This window comes from Podarcis cretensis, assembly GCF_951804945.1.
Source record: "Podarcis cretensis genome assembly, chromosome: 17".
Classification (NCBI taxonomy): domain Eukaryota; kingdom Metazoa; phylum Chordata; class Lepidosauria; order Squamata; family Lacertidae; genus Podarcis; species Podarcis cretensis.
Window position 1 is genome coordinate 1,480,412 of NC_137187.1, and position 20,353 is coordinate 1,500,764.

The following is a 20,353-nucleotide window of genomic DNA, read 5'->3' on the forward strand; positions in this document are numbered from 1 at the left end:
TGGTCTCTCAGCCAAAATAGCTCCTTGCCAAGGGCAAAGGGAACGGAGATACTCCTCTGTTTTTAAGGCATTAACGGAGACCTAGTATAGCGGGTGGTGCTGTGGGTTAAACCACAGAGCCTAGGACTTGCCGATCAGAAGGTCGTCGGTTCGAATCCCCGCAACGGGGTGAACTCCCGTTGCTCGGTCCCAGCTCCTGCCAACCTAGCAGCTTGAAAACACGTCAAAGTGCAAGTAGATAAATAGGTACCACTCCGACAGGAAGGTAAACGGCATTTGCCAGAAGCGGCATAGTCATGCTGGCCACATGACCTGGAAGCTGTACGCCGGCTCCCTCGGCCAATAAAGCGAGATGAGCGCCGCAACCCCAGAGTTGGTCACGACTGGACCTAATGGTCAGGGGTCCACTTTACCTTTATGCAGCTTCTTAATAGCTTTCAATACTATTAACCATGGTAACGTTGAGGGTGAGACATGGGTGGAACTGTGGTCTAAACCACTGAGCCTAGGACTTGCTGATCAGAAGGTCGGCGGTTCGAATCCCCGCGGCGGGGTGAGCTCCCGTTGCTCAGTCCCTGCTCCTGCCAACCTAGCAGTTCAAAAGCACGTCAAAGTGCAAGTAGATAAATAGGTAGCACTCTGGAGGGAAGGTAAACGGCGTTTCCGTGCGCTGCTCTGGTTCGCCAGAAGCGGCTTAGTCATACTGGCCACATGACCCGGAAGCTGTACACCAGCTCCCTCGGCCAATAAAGCGAGATGAGCACCGCAACCCCAGAGTCGGCCACGACTGGACCTAATGGTCAGGGGTCCCTTTACCTTTACATAGTACAGTGGTACCTCAGGTTAAGTACTTAATTCGTTCTGGAGGTCCGTTCTTAACCTGAAACTGTTCTTAACCTGAAGCACCACTTTAGCTAATGGGGCCTCCTGCTGCCGCTGCACCGCCGGAGCCCAATTTCTGTTCTCATCCTGAAGCAAAGTTCTTAACCTAAAGCACTATTTCTGGGTTAGCAGAGTCTGTAACCTGAAGCGTATGTAACTTGAGGTGTATGTAACCCGAGGTACCACTGTACTCACATTGAGGTATTGAGGTATTCAACTATATCTCCTCCTCCTTATGGTTTTTTTTTTGTTACACAGTAAACAGATAAACAAGGAGCAGTACAACTACTGTCTCCCCATTTAATTCATAGTCTTTTTCACAGTTCTTAATTTACATTTGGTGAGAGACACTTCTGTCACAGATACTTTCTGTTAAACTGAGTGCACTATAACACACACACACACAGACACTTTTATGTGTGCAGTCAGATAAGTAGAATTATGTAAACCAAAACATGGCATTGATTACAAGGCCGGAACGCATGTTACAAAGCAGACATCAAATTTTTCAAAAACAATTATTGAATATTGCTCAGGTGAAGCATATAAGGACAAAGGAGCATCAAAACTATAAAAAGAAAAAGAACTGTGAAGTGGAATGCACCAAAAATGACCAGAGCAAGACAACATCTCAAATTTCATTCCTACTTCAGGATAAACAGCAAACAATTAAACATAACAATTGGGATACCTTAAGTGAGTGACTAAGTTTCGTAACTCAAGAAAAAATAATAATAAGCAAATCTTTGCAATCTAGGTTAATATGTATTCCTAGTCCAAGAGTTGCGATCTTCAACTGTACCTTAATGCTGAAGTAAAATGCAGACAGCAGAGAACAGTTCCCTCAGTCCTTGATCATGAAAAAATACACAGTAGCAAGAATTTAAAAAACCTGTAAGAACGGCATTCTACATAGGCTTAGGGGACCTTTTATCACAACCAGTTTGGTGCTTTTTGGCACACCCTATCTTCTTCTTTTTTTTTATAATAATATTTATTAAATTTTGTATAACCAATAAAAAACATACATAATAACATAATATTTTCCATTATCCACATTTCATTCTCAACTTTGGACTTCCTCACATCTCTTGTTCCTGCTTTCTAAACATAAATTTTACCAGCAAATTATTAACTTGATGTAATTCATATAATATAATTTTTCCAATATTTAATGTCTCAAATTTTGGGGTTTAACATACTCTTATTGAAGCTTAATCATAAAATATTACTTATCCCAAATTTATCTTTTCATCTTCCAATTGAATTTAAATTTATATTCTTTATAACTAGTTTGTTGAAGCCATGTTTTTACTAATCTTACATCTTTCTTAACAGTCATACAATTTACAATGTTTTTGTAAATAGTCCTTGAATTTCTTCCAGTCTTCCTCCACCAGTTCTTCTCCCAGGTCTCGGATTCTGCCCGTCATCTCCGCCAGTTCCATATAGTCTATCAGTTGCATCTGCCATTCTTCCAGTGTGGGTAGTTCTTGAGTTTTCCAGCTTTTAGCGGGCACACCCTATCTTCTAAGGGATGCGGGTGGCGCTGTGGGTTAAACCACAGAGCCTAGGGCTTGCCGATCAGAAGGTCGGCGGTTCAAATCCCAGCGACGGGGTGAGCTCCCGTTGCTTGGTCCCTGCTTCTGCCAACCTAGCAGTTCAAAAGCACGTCAAAGTGCAAGTAGATAAATAGGTACCACTGCGGCGGGAAGGTAAACGGCGTTTCCGTGCGCTGCTCTGGTTCGCCAGAAGCGGCTTAGTCATGCTGGCCACATGACCCGGAAGCTGTACGCTGGCTCCCTTGGCCAGTAAAGTGAGATGAGCGCCGCAACCCCAGAGTCGGCCACGACTGGACCTAATGGTCAGGGGTCCCTTTACCCCCTTTTCCATGTACCTTATCTTCCATAAGTCTACCCCACCCCCCAGAAAAGCATGATGTTCAACAAATGATGTTGGACCCAAACTCCTCAACCAGCCTGACCAATAGTCAGGGATGATCACAGTGGCGTACCATGGGTTGTCAGTACCCAGGGCTGCACAGAGAGGTGGTGGGATGGAGGGAAACGGACAGAGCATGCATGCGCATTCAACTGCCTAGCAGTGTCCACGTCACCCGGAACATCGCGACTGCAGAGATAAGGAAAGAGTCATTCCATTGTCTGCAGAGGTCACTTCCTGGTTTGCATGCAGAAGCCATTTTCAGGGGAGCCCAGTGACAGAATCACACAGCTGTATTGAGGCAGCACTGGGCGTTGAAATTTTGCGTCCCTAAATTTTGCTCCAGGGGCAATTGCTCCTGTGCCCTGCCACGCTCCGCCACTGGACAATGGGAGTTGTAGTCCAACAAGAGCTACATTAAAGATGCCAGAGAAGTAAAACAGAATAAAAAGTTAACAGATGGTTTTTCTGATTCTAAAGCACACTCGTCTGAGGCCTCACATACTCGATCATAACTCTTTTAATCTCCTGGTAACGTTCAGAATTCAAATAGCAAAAGGGTAGAACTTGCGAGAATTGTCATTTTGATTACCCAGTTCAGTAAGGCATCATCTACACTGACGTTTAAGAAACAGCAAGGGATGTTCTTGACAGTTACAATCCCCAAAGATCTTACACATTCCTCCAGACACATAAGCAGCCCTGGGAAATATTATCCTACGTGTTTAAAGAAGAACAAACAAACTTTCCAAGGCCTGAAGAAGGAGATGATTACTTTACAGGTTTGGTCAGGATCCTCAAGGATATGCTGTAGAACATCGGGTAATTTTGCAGGAGTAAATCTCCCTTCTCTCTCTTCCTTCATTCAGCAACCGCACCATCCCCAACTTTGATCCAAAGAGTCTCTCAGGCCCCATAATTAAATGAAGATAGTGCCAGCTCAAAAAAAGCATTTAAACAGCCTTGTAATGGATGACCGTTTTCAGAATTTGTTATTTCACAGCTAGCATTCCTATATAAAACCGTTACATAAACGCAGTTCTTAATTTCGTTTTTCAACCTAACCCAATGGATTTGAGGTAATCTGTCGGTCATTTCTGAAGCTACTGAATAGATGCCATTTCACTCCAGTAGAGCTCCACACCAAGAATAATCTCCCCCACACTCTGTAGAATCGTGAATTTCTCTTCCCTCGTGGGAGAGAGACGTGCATTTGGAGATAGCTCAGATATAGTGCAGGAGACCAATTCTGCTTGATCCACCATTAACCCTTCTATCAATCTCTATGGACACCCAGGATCAAGGCTTTCTCAAAGAGGTCAAATTGTTACTGATAGTGGTGGGTAACATGGAAATCACCCCAAGCTGGAAAACCTCTTTACCCCTTGATTCAATTTTCTGTGAAACAGGAAGTTTTCTCTTCCTATCCTTACTCCCCATTTGTTCTCTCATTAAATGACAGCATGTTCCACCAATATAAAAAAAGAACTGTTCCTGTTGGGGGATTTACACGTAACTGCTGCTTAAAAAAAGGGGGGGGGAAGTTTGTGAAGATTCACTACAACTGATGTTTACCTGCATTATTTATGCCTGCAATGCATCTTCCGTGTCTTTCTGTGCAATGATGCTAGCACGTAAGCTGTGTGTAAACTCCACTAGTTTACTAGCACATTAGTGTCATCATACATTACAAGGTAATTACTTCAAGCCACTGCTCCGTACGGAAACCTAGTGAATCCTGTAAATCACTTAAGAAAGCCGGATGCTGAATCAGCACTCACAATTAATGTTGACTCTATTTCAGTACTTCCCATTAATTAAGAATATTTAAAAAGATTAGTTGCACTTATTAGTTGCGCTATTAAACACCAGTTTAAACCTATTTCTAGTCAAGCAAACATACCATTGACACTATTTTATGGGATTGCTAGTGCTTATTCGTAAACATATTAATTCTACAGGAAGCTGAGACAAGCTTTCTTTGGCATGCGGGAAATGGTTGCCATTGGGAGCCAGAGACAGAAAAGACACAAACGTTTGTTTGTTTTATTCTGCTACAAGGCCACCGTCCAACTTGTTGCTTCTTTTGCTTCTCAGCTTCCCTTGCACAGCCTCAGTTTGGAGGTGCAATGACATACCGTATTTTTCCATGTATAAGACTAGGTTTCCCCCCTAAAAAAAATAATGTCAAAAATTAGGGGGTGTCTTATACACTGGGCCATCTCCACCCATTTTCTTAAATCTGAGTCCCCCAAAATAGGGGGTATCTTATACATGGGGGTGTCTTATAGACGGGAAAATACGGTTCCCACCACTTTGACAACGGCTTGCATTGAGATGGCCAACTCAATGGTTTTGTGAAAATCAATAACCTCCATTGTTTTAGTAAGGGATACAGCGCTGGTTACATCTGAAGGGTGCTCTTTTTTTCTACTTGCCTTCCACAATGAGAGGGTCTGGAAATGATTAAGAGGTCACTGGAAAAATGGCTGGACACCTTGCACCCTCTTATGTACTTTCTAACGGAACTGGCTAATCTTGCCCTGTGTTGAAATTGTGTTTTTTCCCACTGTTCATTTTTACAGGCAGATTAAAAGGGATTGATGCTAAAGCTAAGGGCTTTGTAACGGCACCAGCAGAGGCAAATTAACATACAGGAGTCTTTGAAGTTTTATTTCCCCTAGAGATAATCCTTATGTTTTGAAATCATGACATTATATTGGTGATATTTTCTCATTTGGGATGGTGATACTACTAGGTTAAATTCTTTCTTTCTTTTTAACTGACAGTCTCAGAGACTCCAGTATCAGATTTGAAATACATTTCAGTGAAACAAATTGAAATTATCTGCACATTAAGAGCGTTAGTAAGACAGGAAAATTACAGAACTGTGACAAAGAAAACCTACAGATTATAACACTTTCCTGAATTTTCAAAGTTCACAACTTAGGCTTATAAAGAGAAAAATATTGTAGGTTGATTTTTGAGAATACATAGGAATTGTGCGGAGGGGTCACACACAAAGAAGACAGAAATGGAGACTATTCAAATTATATCACCCTTAAAACACTCCAAAAAGCCCAAATAAACGTCTGCTCCAAATAAAGCACAGGTGGGTGACACAACAGAATGACAGCTCACAAAGATAAGGACTGAGGAAGCCTGACATAGTGGTGAGTAGTGGACGAACCGCAAATATAACTGACGCCCAAGTGGTAGGCGAACAGGTGGACCTGCAGAGGGTTCATGCCCCCAAAGTCCAATACCACGCAGGAAATTGTAATCTTCTGGAGATGGTTAAAGAGTGTTACTAAGTGGAAGACCTGAGAAGCACTTCTGCAACGATCTTCTGCAAAGGGGTACGAAGTGATCGTTCAGCATTAGACCTGTTAGCCTTGGGTATCATCTGTAAACAAGACCTCAAGGTTCTCTCATCACGGGGTATTATTGGAGGCATCTATACACACAAATTAGGGACGCGGGTGGCGCTGTGGGTTAAACCACAGAGCCTAGGACTTGCCGATCAGAAGGTTGGCGGTTCGAATCCCCGTGACTGGGTGAGCTCCCGTTGCTCAGTCCCTGCTCCTGCCAACCTAGCAGTTCGAAAGCACGTCAAAGTGCAAGTAGATAAATAGGTACTGCTCCGGCGGGAAGGTAAACGGCGTTTCCGTGCGCTGCTCTGGTTCGCCAGAAGCAGCTTAGTCATGCTGGCCACATGACCCGGAAGCTGTACGCCGGCTCCCTCGACCAATAAGGTGAGATGAGCGCCGCAACCCCAGAGTCAGTCACGACTGGACCTAATGGTCAGGGGTCCTTTACCTTTTTATACACACAAATTATTCAATAAAACCAAGCCTCCTCTGGCGCTGGAAGGTGAGCATCCAGGAAACTGCCCAGGTAAGTACGGGAACCTACTAGAAAAATCCATACGTCTGCACATATACAGATGCAATTTCTGAGGGGCGTTATTTTTTATTTAAAAAAAATAAAATTCTTTTGTGGGAATATATCAGCTTTTCAGGAGAATCCCATTTTTGCCTACAAAATGAACAACATACCGTATGTCATATTCAGTAATACTAGTTTAAATGGTAGAAGGAAAACAGTAATTTTGCCAAGAGTAGGGCAGCCCCTGAGATACAGAATAGATTATACCATTGTACATCCTTTTTTTAAATACTTAATGCAAGTTGTGACTCCCGTGCAAGGCCATGTTGCTTCTTGCCTCATCATTCCCAGTCTGGCTGAAATTGCAGAGTGCATTTGTTGAGTTCTCAACAAAGTTAAAGTTCTCTGCAAATCAAACTTAGGCCAAATCCAATATATCATTTTGAAGGCCATGACTGAATTTATCATGGCAAGCTGCCAGAAGGTTAATTTAGCTTTACCCTACCCCCAAAAGACAAGCCTTTTGGTGTGTGTGTGTGTGTGTGAGAGAGAGAGAGAGAGAGAGTGAGTTTTTTGGAAGAGGGAGACCCCCCAACAGGGTTCAAGTCCCACATTTGTCAAAAGATTCGTGCATTGCAGGTGGGCCCTTCCAACTCAATTCTATGATTGAAAAACTGTACCAGACAAGAAATCCGTGGGCTGGCTTATGCAAACCAGTTAAGAGCAAAGCCATTCACAGACAAAGCTACTGATTGCTGGTGATTATAGAGCATCAAGGAAGGGTCTCAGGTCTGCAGAAAACAAGGTGCTGCCAAGGTGACAGGGAGGGGTGTCAGGTGATAGGAAAAAGTGTCATCGTGCAGAAGGCTTGGGTTTTTGGAGAGGTGCACTGGGAAGAAGGATGACAAAGGCCAGACCTCCATGAGCTGCTGGACAGGCTAGAACTCTGTGCCCCCCGCAGATGTCAGTCCAGTGGTACCTCTGGTTGCGAACAGGATCCGTTCCGGAGCCCCGTTCGCAACATGAGCAGAACGGAACCCGCGTCTGCGGGTCGCAATCCGCCGCTTCTGTGCATGCATGTGACATCATTTTGAGCATCTGCGCAAGCGCGAGTGGCGAAACCTGGAAGTAACCCTTTCCGGTACTTCCGGGTTGCCACGGGACGCAACCTGAAAAGACTTAACCTGAAGCAAACATAACAAGAGGTATGACTGTACAGTGGCACCTCGGGTTAAGAACTTAATTCGTTCTGGAGGTCCGTTCTTAACCTGAAACTGTTCTTAACCTGAAGCACCACGTTAGCTAATGGGGCCTCCTGCTGCCGCCGCACCACCGGAGCACAATTTCTGTTCTCATCCTGAAGCAAAGCTCTTAACCCGAGGTACTATTTCTTGGTTAGCGGAGTCTGTAACCTGAAGCGTCTGTAACCTGAAGTGTCTTTAACCTGAGGTTCCACCATACTATCTTGGCTCTGGCTGGAGGAGGCTGCACTGCATGACCGGGAGCTGTGACTGACTGCTGCTTTGGAACAAAGCTTGCTGAAGCTATGACGGAGGCAATGAGAGTCTTTCTTGGGGTACAGTGGTATCTCTGGTTATGCACTTAATTCGTTCCGGAGGTCTGTTCTTAACCTGAAACCGTTCTTAACCTGAGACACCACTTTAGCTAATGGGGCTTCCCGCCATCGTGCGATTTCTGTTGCGTGTCGAGGTCCCCAGGTCCACCCCAATAACTCACACATGACACAGAAATTTTTGTTTAAGATTTTTGGCATAATTTTGACCACAACTTTATTAAAATACAAATTTGTGAGTGGTTGCGTAGGCATTGGTTGCGACTATCTGCCCCCACCATGTGGGACAGACTGACATTCCGCACGATGCGAAAGTCAGAATGGGGGAATACACTTGGGGGTTACGCGGAGCAGGGAACCTGCCCTCACCCCAAATGCAACCAGGAGCTCATTGCTATGGCCCGAGCCCCCTTGACAGAGTGGACAAGCAATAGTTAGCTCCCAATTCCTTTAACGGAATCCCTTGCAGCAGCAGCATTAGAGGGGCAGGCACAGCCAATCCATGCCCCTCAACCAACCAAACCATAAACCAATGCCTAACCGCGAACCTTACAAGTTATGACGATTTGCTACGCAGTAGGCAAAAACCAAATGGCCCCAGCCAATCAGCCAGATGGACAAAATTCCTACCAGGCCCCCGCTCCAAAGCAGACGACCCCATGACAGGATAATAGCGCTAATCCGCTAAGCCGTCAATGGGCTTGCTTCGCAAGACGAAAAAACCGCTAGACGAAGAGAATCGCGGAACGGATTCTTTTCATCTTGCGAGGCACCACTGTATATATCCCTGAAGAATTGCTTAAACTCATTCTCCCCCCCCCCCAAACCAGTAGCTGCGTTACAAATAAGTAATTTCCAGAAGCAAATCGTGTGACTGCATCAATGGAACAATTGATCCCTGGTCTGAAACAGGTTGAACTTTAGTAAGTGTTCCAGCTGAGATCTCTGCAAGGCTTTAGGGCCACCTATTGCTTGTTTGTTTACTTGCTATTTATTTTAAATATATATATTTGTATTCTCGCTGTATCATAAAAATATATCACAGTGGTTTACAACAATATAAAAACATAGAACTTTCTTCCCCTGCTCCAAGGAGCCTTGAGCACAGAGGCAGTAGGTGGTGGAAGCTCAAAAGATCCTCTACCAAATCCAAATACCTTCTGAGATCCAAAATAAATCCTCTGCTTGAAGCATATTAGCTACATTGGCACTAATATGGGGTCCTAGTACGTTTCCAAGCACAATTCAGGGTTGGTGCTGACCTTTAAAGCCCTAAACGGCCTCAGCCGAGTATTCCTGAAGGAACATCTCCACCCCCATCGTTCTGCCCGGACACTGAGGTCCAGCTCCGAGGGCCTTCTGGCGGTTCCCTCACTGTGAGAAGTGAAGTTACAGGGAACAAGGCAGAGGGCCTTCTCGGTAGTGGCCCCCACCCTGTGGAACGCCCTCCCAGCAGATGTCAAGGAAATAAACAACTATCTGACTTTTAGAAGACACCTGAAGGCAGCCCTGTTTAGGGAAGTTTTTAATGTTTGATGTTTTGTCATTTTTTTAATATTCTGTTGGGAGCCCCCCAGAGTGGCTAGGGAAACCCACCCAGATGAGCAGGGTAGTAGTAGTAGTAGTAGTAATAATAATAATAATAATAATAATAATAATAATAACCATCATCTCATCCACCTGCTTCCTGCAATATTTAAGACATTCTCACCACCCATTTTCTCCTCTAGTTGCAACACAGTTAGTCCAAAGAGCAACCCAGTAATAGATGTTTGGTGATCCTGGCTGCGAATCCGTTTCAAAACTTGGCATTAAAATGAGGTCAATCTAAAGAGACACAAGGCAATCAAGCAGACTGCTTCACAACTGGATACAAAGATATAGAACTCTCTGGCGTTCCCTGGGGGGCTGACAATTCAAGGCTTACTAATTATGCTTATAAACCAATGGCAAAAGCCTAAAACCATACCTATCAACATGTTGATCCTGTGACTTGCCTGGTGACAAAAGGCAAGATTAATCATTCCACATGAATCCAAGAGTCACAGGGAGACCACCAATTAATCACTGCCAAAAGTAGCATTTAAGTCCCCTGTAAACAACAAATGAAACTGCAGCCTCCAGAAGAATTCCTACCAGCTGCTCAAAACATGCATTTATTTTTGTCATTTATATGCCATCCAATTAACCAGGTCCTCTTGGTGGTTCACACAGTCAAAACCAATAAAATAGGAATGGAATCAAAACGAAAATCAATCAGCACAAAAACTGTACCAGTGCAAATAAAGTCCATATCACCTTATACAGACCAGGAAAAATAAGAACCACCCCTTTGTGGAATACAAACATTTACACATAATAAGGAGCCTTGTACAGTGGAGATTTGAACACCTCATAAGTGAGGTCAATAATGCCAGTGATAACAGATCCCAAACAAGCCCCAAAATAATAACCGGATTCTTGACTGAAGGGGGAGACTGAGGCTAAGATTTAGCAAAGTTCATTTTGCCTGTATTTTTCTCTTCGCCTTCTTCCAAGTATCTCAAATATGAAAAGCTTCCCACGATTTACAACCTCCTTACTCTTTCCTTTGTTTCTCACTACTTTAACGGAGGTGTTTTTTTAAAAAAGGTGTATTGTCATTTAAAAAACAAAAGCAAAACAGACTTGTGGAGGTGGAGAGGCTGTCGCTGCCTTTATTCATCTCGACTTCTTCTGCCACTTCCTGATTTTGAATGAAAGGGAGAGGAACTGCAACCAAGAATCACCGTATTTTTCGCTCCATAAGACGCACACACATTTCCCCTTACTTTTTAGGAGGGGAAAAAGTGAGTCTTATAGAGCAAAAAATACGGTACATTTACCCCCCTTGGAGTACAAGCTGGAACAGGAAGTGGGTGCCATTCATGTTCCCATTGTTGCCACTTCTTTAGCAGTGCCTTGCGATGAATGGGGCACTTCACATCTCTCCTGACTCCAAGCAAACCAACAAAGAATGCGCTATATACCAGATATATTCTGTTTATATTTTTGGAGGTTTTTCTTTCAGAGCTTTCCCCAAGTGGGATATAGATCTGGCGGACTGGTTCCAAATAACGCTGCAACTCAGAGAAGGTGACGGATGCATGCAAGGCAACGAATGAGCCTGGTCTGCTTCAAACCTGTTAAATTGCAACCCACCTGGGACAGAATACCCTTCATGGGGTCAGTAATGTAGCTAAACTGTGCTGAGTCCATGAATGCTTTCACCCAAGAATTATTACACTGCTAACTCACCCTTAAACGATTGCCTCTCGAGATCCGAGTCCAGGTGAATTGGAGGAACCAGGTAGGAAACTTGGCCGTGGTGTACCTGCCCTGTGGAAAAACAAAATGGATGAACGTCTAGTATTTCAATGTGAGCTGTTGGTAGAGCTTAATAAACCAGAGGAAGACTATAGCACACCAGAGGAATAATATAAGGCATCCATCTATTTTAACAGGTCTGGATAAACTGAATATCCCTGAAAAGGGACTTTCAGAAACACACAAAATGTCTTAATCAAGTAATTTAGGTAAACAAATAAAATACAAATGGAATAAGCAGAGCCTGCAACTTGCATTTCAACTAAAAGTAACAACAAAAGGGGAAAATTCCTCAACTAAAGTTGGAAAATGATACAGTTAAAACTTCGGGGAAGAAGTCGGTAGAATCCTTAAAATATTAGTCTATATTACAGAAATCAAATAACCTCAATAAAGGAGTAAAATTGAAGTTTATATCTGAAATAAATATTCCAAAATTAACTGAGGGAGATCAGGAACTATTGAATGTGCCCACCTCTAACAGTGAAATACTATACTGTAAGTCATTAAGGCTTTGAATGAGAATATGGTGCCAGGCTGTGAAAGTTTATCATCAATCTATAAAATCTTTCATGATTTCCTACAGACCTATATCACTGCTGAACAATGACTAGAAGATATTCACTGGCATTTCGGCAAAAAGATTAAATGGTATAAATACATACAACAAGATCAAAGAGGGATTTTATGGAAGGGAAATATTAGGGGCATAACGAAAACACAACATACCGTAGACTAAATTTTTTTCATTTTTTATGTGTTTTGTGATTTAGCATATATTATCTGTAGGTTCATTAGTTTGTCATATTCTTTTGTGATTTTGTGTGTTAAATTGGCTTAACACCAAACCAGTTATTGTGTACGCTACTACTATGTAAATTCCAATTTTCGGTGTTTTACGATTCCTATTTTGGAAATACGATGTTTGTTTTCCTTGTTAAAAAATTAATATAGAATATTAATTTAATAGAAAAAAAAAGACAGGAAGACACAGGTCTGCCCACTATCAGCTATGTTATCAATCTTGGTTTAAGAAACCCTTGCAATTAATATAAGTGTTAAGGAAACAAAAAGGGATACTTTTATTTTTTAAAAATGTCAAACATATTAAACAAGATACAGATAATGTTGTTCTGGCATTAACCAAACCAGTTATCATTAGAATTAAACAAAAGAAAAAACACCAATGAACTATCTGGGAACAAGCGGAACAACAACAACAAAAAAAGGCAGATTTATATGTATGCATCCCCAAGTCTCAGCAGCTGATGACCTTTCACCAAACCGGCCATTTTAGTTAGATAAGCCTTTGACTGATAGGCTGACTTATAAATATGTTGCAACAGGTTTAAAGTGATTGCTTATATTGATTGTGTTGGTGTTTTACCAACATTATTTTTACGCTACACAGCATTATAGAATTGGAAGTGACCTTCCACCAGCACAGACATTTTTATTTAGGCACTGGAAGGGAACTCAAGGCAATCTTGTTCAATTCTCTTGGGATGGGGGGAACTTCTGTGTGCAGAGCATGGAGGCTATTGGCTTGTGAATCTGGTGAGACTTTTCTGCTGCAGTCACACATGCAAAATGCTGCTTGGGGAAACACAACGAAGTGTTTATTATAGGAAGTCTATAACCTGGGTACCGGGACATGGGTGGCGCTGTGGGTTAAACCACAGAGCCTAGGACTTGCCGATCAGAAGGTCGGCGGTTGGAATCCCCGCGACAGAATGAGTTCCCATAGCTCGGTCCCAGCTCCTGCCAACCTAGCAGTTCAAATGCACACCAAAGTGCAAGTAGATCAATAGGTACCACTCCGGCGGGAAGGTAAACGGCGTTTCCGTGCGCTGCTCTGGTTCGCCAGAAGCGGCTTAGTCATGCTGGCCACATGATGCGGAAGCTGTACACTGGCTCCCTCGGCCAGTAAAGCGAGATGAGCGCCGCAACCCCAGAGTCGGCCACGACTGGACCTAATGGTCAGGGGTCCCTTTACCTTTACCTTTTTATGACCTGGGTGGGATAGATACTTTTTAGAGTTCTAAAGTACAGCGAGGTGCACAAAACAAAGGCGGCCATGCTTGCCCGCTTGGAGAGATCAATCCAAGACGATTTCGTAATTCGAGATCCCACAGGGAAGTGTGAGAGGGAGGAGGAATTTAGAGAGGATGCAGCCCGAGAATATCGGTCTCAAGATCAAGGGACAGGTCAGCACAGAGGCTCAGAGGCAGTGTAGGAACCTGGAGGCTCCCTTACTGTGTTTCAACCCCATGCGAACTTTTCTTTGAAAGCTGAGCTGCACCTCGACTTCCAGCAAACCCCTCCCATTGCAGGAAATCCACTCCTGATAGGTGGCCAGCCAACCTCTCCTTTAAAAACTCCTAACAAAGGAATGTCCCAGTTACAGATAGGTAGCCGTGTTGGTCTGCCATAGTCAAAACAAAAAATTCCTTCCAGTAACACCTTAAAGACCAACTAAGTTAGTTCTAGGTATGAGCTTTCGTGTGCATGCACACTTCTTCAGATACACTGAAACAGAAGTCACTAGACCCTTCTATATAGTGAGAAGGTGGAATGTCCACCTTCTATATAGGTGGGTGGAATGTCCACCCTTCTATAGTGAGAAGGAATGTCCATCACTTTAAGACAGGGGTCAGCAAGGCTTAACTTGCCTGGGCCAGCAGACGCAATTTCCGGCATCTGCGCATGCGCAGACACGATTTCCGGAGCCATGGAAGTGAGCCCACACTACGCCGGGACTCACCAACGGGCGGCTCAGTTTGGGAGCAGCTTGTGGTCCGGTAAAACGACCCCCCTGGGCCGCTTGTGACCCCTGGGCCTTAGGTTGCTGAGCCTGGCTTTAGGAGGTTTCTCTGTCCTCAAACAGTGACAGTCAACACTCAAGGCTGTCTGTTGCTTAGATGAGTAAAAGGTAAAGGTAAAGGTACCCCTGCCCGTATGGGCCAGTCTTGACAGACTCTGGGGTTGTGCGCCCATCTCACTTAAGAGGCCAGGGGCCAGCGCTGTCCGGAGACACTTCCGGGTCACGTGGCCAGCGTGACATCGCTGCTCTGGCGAGCCAGAGCCGCACACGGAAACGCCGTTTACCTTCCCGCTGGTAAGCGGTCCCTATTTATCTACTTGCACCAGGAGGTGCTTTCGAACTGCTAGGTTGGCAGGCGCTGGGACCGAGCAGCGGGAGCGCACCCCGCCGCAGGGATTCGAACCGCCGACCTTTCGATCGGCAAGCCCTAGGCGCTGAGGCTTTAACCCACAGCGCCACCTCCGTCCCTTGCGCTTAGATGAGTAGCAGATAGAATAGCTAAACAGTTTTTTATTAGGAGGGGCCCTTCTCCTAGGACCCTTCACCATCTTACAAGTGCACTGAAATATAATTACCAGCAATGCCAATACCACTCTCATCCCTGTTGCGTCAGAAGCAACCGTAATCTCCCACTGTTTAACCTCCTTTACAGGAAGATTCCTCTAGCAATATAGGAAGGCTTGGGTGCTTAATAAGGCATGTGTAGGTGCATACATGTTCGTGTCCGCATGTCTGGTTGCAGTGTATGAGCACGTGGTTGTGGAGCATGCGCATCTCTGCATATGTATAGCTGCAGGGTGCACAGAGGCAGTTGCATGGGAAGGTGGTAGCCGTGATCATTTCCCCCCCGTATGTGATGACATGGACCGGCTGGAGTGTTGGGGGGCTCCAGCTGGGGAACCCCCAAGGGAAAGTGGCTCAGAGCCAGGGGATTGGTGGTGGGACAATGATGAGTGGTCAGGGAGAGAAGAGGGAGCAGGCTGGGAAGATGACGGGTCAGACGCTGACGATATAACATGGCTTAGTCAGCTGGGAGAGTCTGTGGCAGAGATCAGGCCCAAAGTGGAAGCTGGAGTGGAGAGGCAGAGGCAGGATGATGATGATGATACCGCCCTATACCTGGAGGTCTCAGGGTGGTTCACAGAACAAAATCAAAATATAAAACCACAATATACATAATCAAAATAAAAACAACCCAATAACCCCCCCTCCCCAAGAACCACATTTTGCAAGGGCATAGGATGTCAATCAAATCAAGCAAAGACCTGGTTAAAAAGGAACTATTATTCTTCATTATTTCTTGTGAAGAAGCCAGGGGGTCTCCCCCTCCTGCTGCCACCAGCTCTCCTTCCCTCTGGTCTCCCAGAACCAGAAGAGGTATGAAGAGGGAGAAGCAAAGCAGGCATGCATGGCAACTGAGTCTCAGATTGCTTGGGAAGGACCCAGGAGAGGAGGAGACTTAGGGAACTGTGGGGCGGCGGGGACCTTCAGTCCCCATGACTGCCTCATAGGGGCAAGATCTACCAGGACAAGTAGATGTGCTCACTAGACCCAGCCTCTTGAGTTTGCCTTGGATAAAGAGTTAACTTCACTGATGCCGTGTGATTTATTGCTGACCTGCTCCTGACATGTGTCCACAGGCCCAGAAAGGTTAGTGACCCCTCATCTAACCACAGCACCACACTGAAATATTCCACAAGTAAGGGAATAGGCCTTGCACATAGTTTCCACCAGGTGGCTCCCTCTGCAAGCACTGGGATACTGGCAAAATTCTCACTTCAAAATTTAAACTGGGCATGCGACTCCTGAGTCTGAAAAATATGTCTGCTTCCTTGCAGAAGCAATATTGGCATGCTTTTGCCTCTGTTTTATTTTAAAATTAATAATATACATGTATCTACCATGAGACCAATTAATGACAGTACGATAAAAAACATGAGAGTAGTGGATAATTGATAGATGGTAAACCTTGTTGCAATAAGCAGTTATTTTCAAGGCTCAGAACCACGGCAAAGTTTCTTATTTTGTTAAATACATAATTTCAGTTCCCCAGTGTGCTAGAGAAAGAGCTGTAGGCAGAAACTTATTTGCATTAAAAATATGCAGTTATCACTCACCGGTTTTCCATAACAATTTACACTGCTGTTAATCTCTTCTATACAGGTTAAGTTAACGATACGTAGATTGTGGTAACAGTTAGAGTAACCTTCCTATTCCAAATAATATTTGTGCTATAATAAAAACGAGTTACTTCCTCTTGTGAGGCATATTGGAAGTAATTAATATTGTTCCCCACTGAAATGTGTTGTTGTTGCTCTAAGCTGTTTCCCAGTGAGCAGCATCTCGAGTGCGGACCTGCTGTCGTTGTAGCTGCGATTTAAAAAAAAACGACTTTCAGAAATGTCCCACATACACCCGCTTTTGTGGGGTATAATGCATTCATAATGCACTGAAAAATAATGTCTGCAAGAAATCTGCTATAATGTGTTCCTTGGCACTGCGGTTGCTTTTGAAATTAGCAGCACCAGGTAGGGAATGCATTAATTATTTCACTACCTTGACAGAAAAATCAACCAAAAGCTCAGGAATTCAAATTCCAGCTTTGTTTGTACACTTATTTTGGCTCACCCTCTGTCTCAAGAGACAATGGAGTGTGTCTCCGGGGGTGAAGTCAAACCACTGTGTTAGCAAAGTGACCTCCTTGGGGCACAAGGCTGGGCAGTGCATAAGGAGGTCCTGGGTTGCCCAGATGACAAGACCTCCGTCTCGGCCTCACTGATGTGACCCAAAAGTAGAGCAATATTTGGCACCATCTTGGCTGCAGGAGTTGCCGGAAGGAGGTGTATAGGATGCTATCCAACCGCCTTAGGAACTCCACTCCAGATTTGCGTAGGGTTACTCCTTGGCCTATTCTTCTCCTGAAGATATCCCACAAGGCAGCGGAGGTTTAGGATCAGAGTTTTCCTTCTCCTAGATGGGCTACTTTCCCAGGTTGACGAGCCCCATCTGCCCCTACCTTTCCTCTAAGGCACGTGCAGAAACCACCTCCTTGACTATTGCACTCACTATTGGTCTCATCTACTCAGTCCGCTGGGTCCCATCTTTGCATGCAGGGGAAGTCCCTAACTCACCGAGGGTTCAAGACCCATTGCCTACCTTCACCTGGTTTAGCTGGCCGGTCAAAGCTGTTTCCCAGGATGTGGCTGCGGTTGCAGGCTGACAGCTTCTAGGAGCCACAGGCAAGAACTGAGCTCAGGGTGGGGACCAAAGGTGAACAAACTACTCCAGAAGGTGCAAGACATGTCCCTCACCAGAGGTACTACCCCTCCCCTAACACCCCATACTGTGACTCACGTTATCATGATCCTGTAAGCCAGCCTTTCTCAACCTGTGGGTCCCCAGATGTTGTTGAACTACAACTCCCATCACCCCTAGCTAGCAAGGCCAGAGCTCAGGGATGATGGGAGTTGTAGTCCAACAACATCTGGGGACCCACAGGTAGAGAACCGCTGCGTGTAAACTATCAATTTAGAACTTTTGAATAAACCTTGTTGCGTGTCGAGGTCCCCAGGTCCACCCCAATAACTCACACATCACACAGAAATTTTTGTTTAAGATTTTTGGCATAATTTTGGCCACTTTATTAAAATACAAATTTGTGAGTGGTTGCGTAGGCATTGGTTGTGACTATCTGCCCCCACCATGGGGGACAGACTGACATTCTGCACGATGCGAAAGTCAGAATGGGGGAATACACTTGGGGGTTACGCGGAGCAGGGAACCTGCCCTCACCCCAAATGCAACCAGGAGCTCATTGCTATGGCCCGAGCCCCCTTGACAGAGTGGACAAGCAATAGTTAGCTCCCAATTCCTTTAACGGAAAACCCTTGCAGCAGCAGCATTAGAGGGGCAGGCACAGCCAATCCATGCCCCTCAACCAACCAAACCATAAACCAATGCCTAACCGCAAACCTTACAAGTTGTGACGATTTGCTACGCAGTAGGCAAAAACCAAATGGCCCCAGCCAATCAGCCAGATGGACAAAATTCCTACCAGGCCCCCGCTCCAAAGCAGATGACCCCATGACAGGCATAGCAAGGTCAAAGTGAACAACCCTATTCTAGGGAGGGAGGGACGGGCAATCCAATGCACGGGCGAAAAGAGGAAGCCCTAGCCTCGTGCAAGGAGTCTCACTATTTCTGGCTGTCAATCAATAAATGGCAACAATAACTTCTTCCCAACAACAAGGGAAGCCCCAATCGCATCAGTGGCCAACGATCAATTAGCCCGCCCCCCCACTTTGGAGTGTTCTGGCGGCCCCCACCGCAACACGTGCTCTCCATGAAGGAGAACACGCTTTCTCACATGTTCTTTACACACACAAACCACTTTAAATTCTTCTCTCTTCCTGTTTTTTTGCACATCCCAGCAGGCTACAGGCAAATCTAAAGAGGAAACAGGAAGCAGCTGTGTGAAAGATAAGGGGGTGAGAGCCCCGAAAAGCCTATAGCGCATTTGTTAAGAAACCAAGTGTGATTGACACATGAACCATCTGTTTCAAATTTTAGACATAAATATAAGGTTTGAGGGCATTAGGCGTTTAGGGGTCACCCAAAGAGCTGCCGTAGGGAGCTTGCTTCTCCCTCCCAGACATCAAGGATAATTGGTTCTAGTTTCCAACTGATCTGGGCCAAAAGAGCTGAACGGAGGGGCACTCTGATCCCATCTATGGGCCAGAGGACTAAGGGCCAGTGGTAGGTTGCACCCCCTGCCTCCCAGGAAGAGAGTCACAGCAAGGAGAAGATGAGCCTGGCCTCATCATTGTCCAGAGAAGGAGTAGCTGCAGGTCATTTGCTTCCACCCTCGTCTCTGCTAGAAAGAACATTCAGTTGCCCCATGACTGCAGAACTGAAGGGAAGCCTGCCTTGGCCCCATCCACTCAGCTGGGGAACAAAGGATGGTGGAGTTCTCTTCGTTACGGATGGAGTTTTGCATGGTTGGTTTTGTATCATTGCAGCCACATTGATCATCATTTGATCAATAGGCGGGATGTAAAAGAAGAAAGAAAGAAAGAAAGAAAGAAAGAAAGAAAGAAAGAGATGAATGTCACCTGGAACTTCTCGCAAACATTTCCTAAATAATACCACTGAATATTCCATTTCAGGTCTGGATGTATTTCTGAGACCTGAACAAATCTGGTCAAAGCTGGAGAATGTCTATTGTGTTTTTTCTCTCCTAAGAAGATTCTATTATCATCAGTTACTACTATTTTGGTCTATGGCCTAGAGGGTCTAAAAATGGGGTGGCTGTTACCATCTGGGATATCTCTTTTTTAATAGACTACATCCCTAGTCCTCTTCATGGATCACTGCCTTGTCGTGGTGAAGGGGCTTGAATAGCTCCAAGAAGTTATGAGTTTTTCCGTGCAGGGCCATCCAAGATGGACAGGTCATAGCTAAGAGTTTAGACTAAATGTGATCCACCTGGAGAAGGAACTGGCAAACCACTCCAGTATTTTGCCAAGAAAACTCCAAGAAAACTTTTATGGACATAAAAAAGGAGAAACTTGAGAGTTTCCAAGGCATGCTCTGGTTCATGGGGTCACAGAGAGTCGAACACAGCTAAGACGACTAAACAACAACAAAAAACAAGAACATCCCTAGTAAAAATACCCATCACTGGCTATCAGCAAAAAGCAGCTTTCACTGAAAATACACCTGAATTGTGCAAAGAAAAGCCAAAAATATGTAGGACCCAGTTTGGGGCTATACATTTCACACCTTTGCCCAATTTAAATCGAAGAAGGCTCAAGCTGACCAAAGAAGATACATAATCAGGCAGGGGGTTGGACTCGATGGCCCTTGTGGTCTCTTCCAACTCTATGATTCTTTGATTCTAT

General features: G+C 44.8%; 1 protein-coding gene across 10 annotated transcripts in view; it reads right to left on the reverse strand.

Moving 5' to 3' along the window:
• Nucleotides 1-20,353, reverse strand: part of ADGRL3 (adhesion G protein-coupled receptor L3) — a 563,586-nt gene that overhangs the window by 188,400 nt on the left and 354,833 nt on the right. For all 10 annotated transcript variants that reach the window (XM_079960222.1, XM_079960225.1, XM_079960216.1 and 7 more), the window contains one exon: nucleotides 11,561-11,641. In XM_079960222.1, the coding sequence (XP_079816348.1) occupies nucleotides 11,561-11,641 (81 nt within the window). The remainder of the gene's footprint in view (nucleotides 1-11,560; nucleotides 11,642-20,353) is intronic.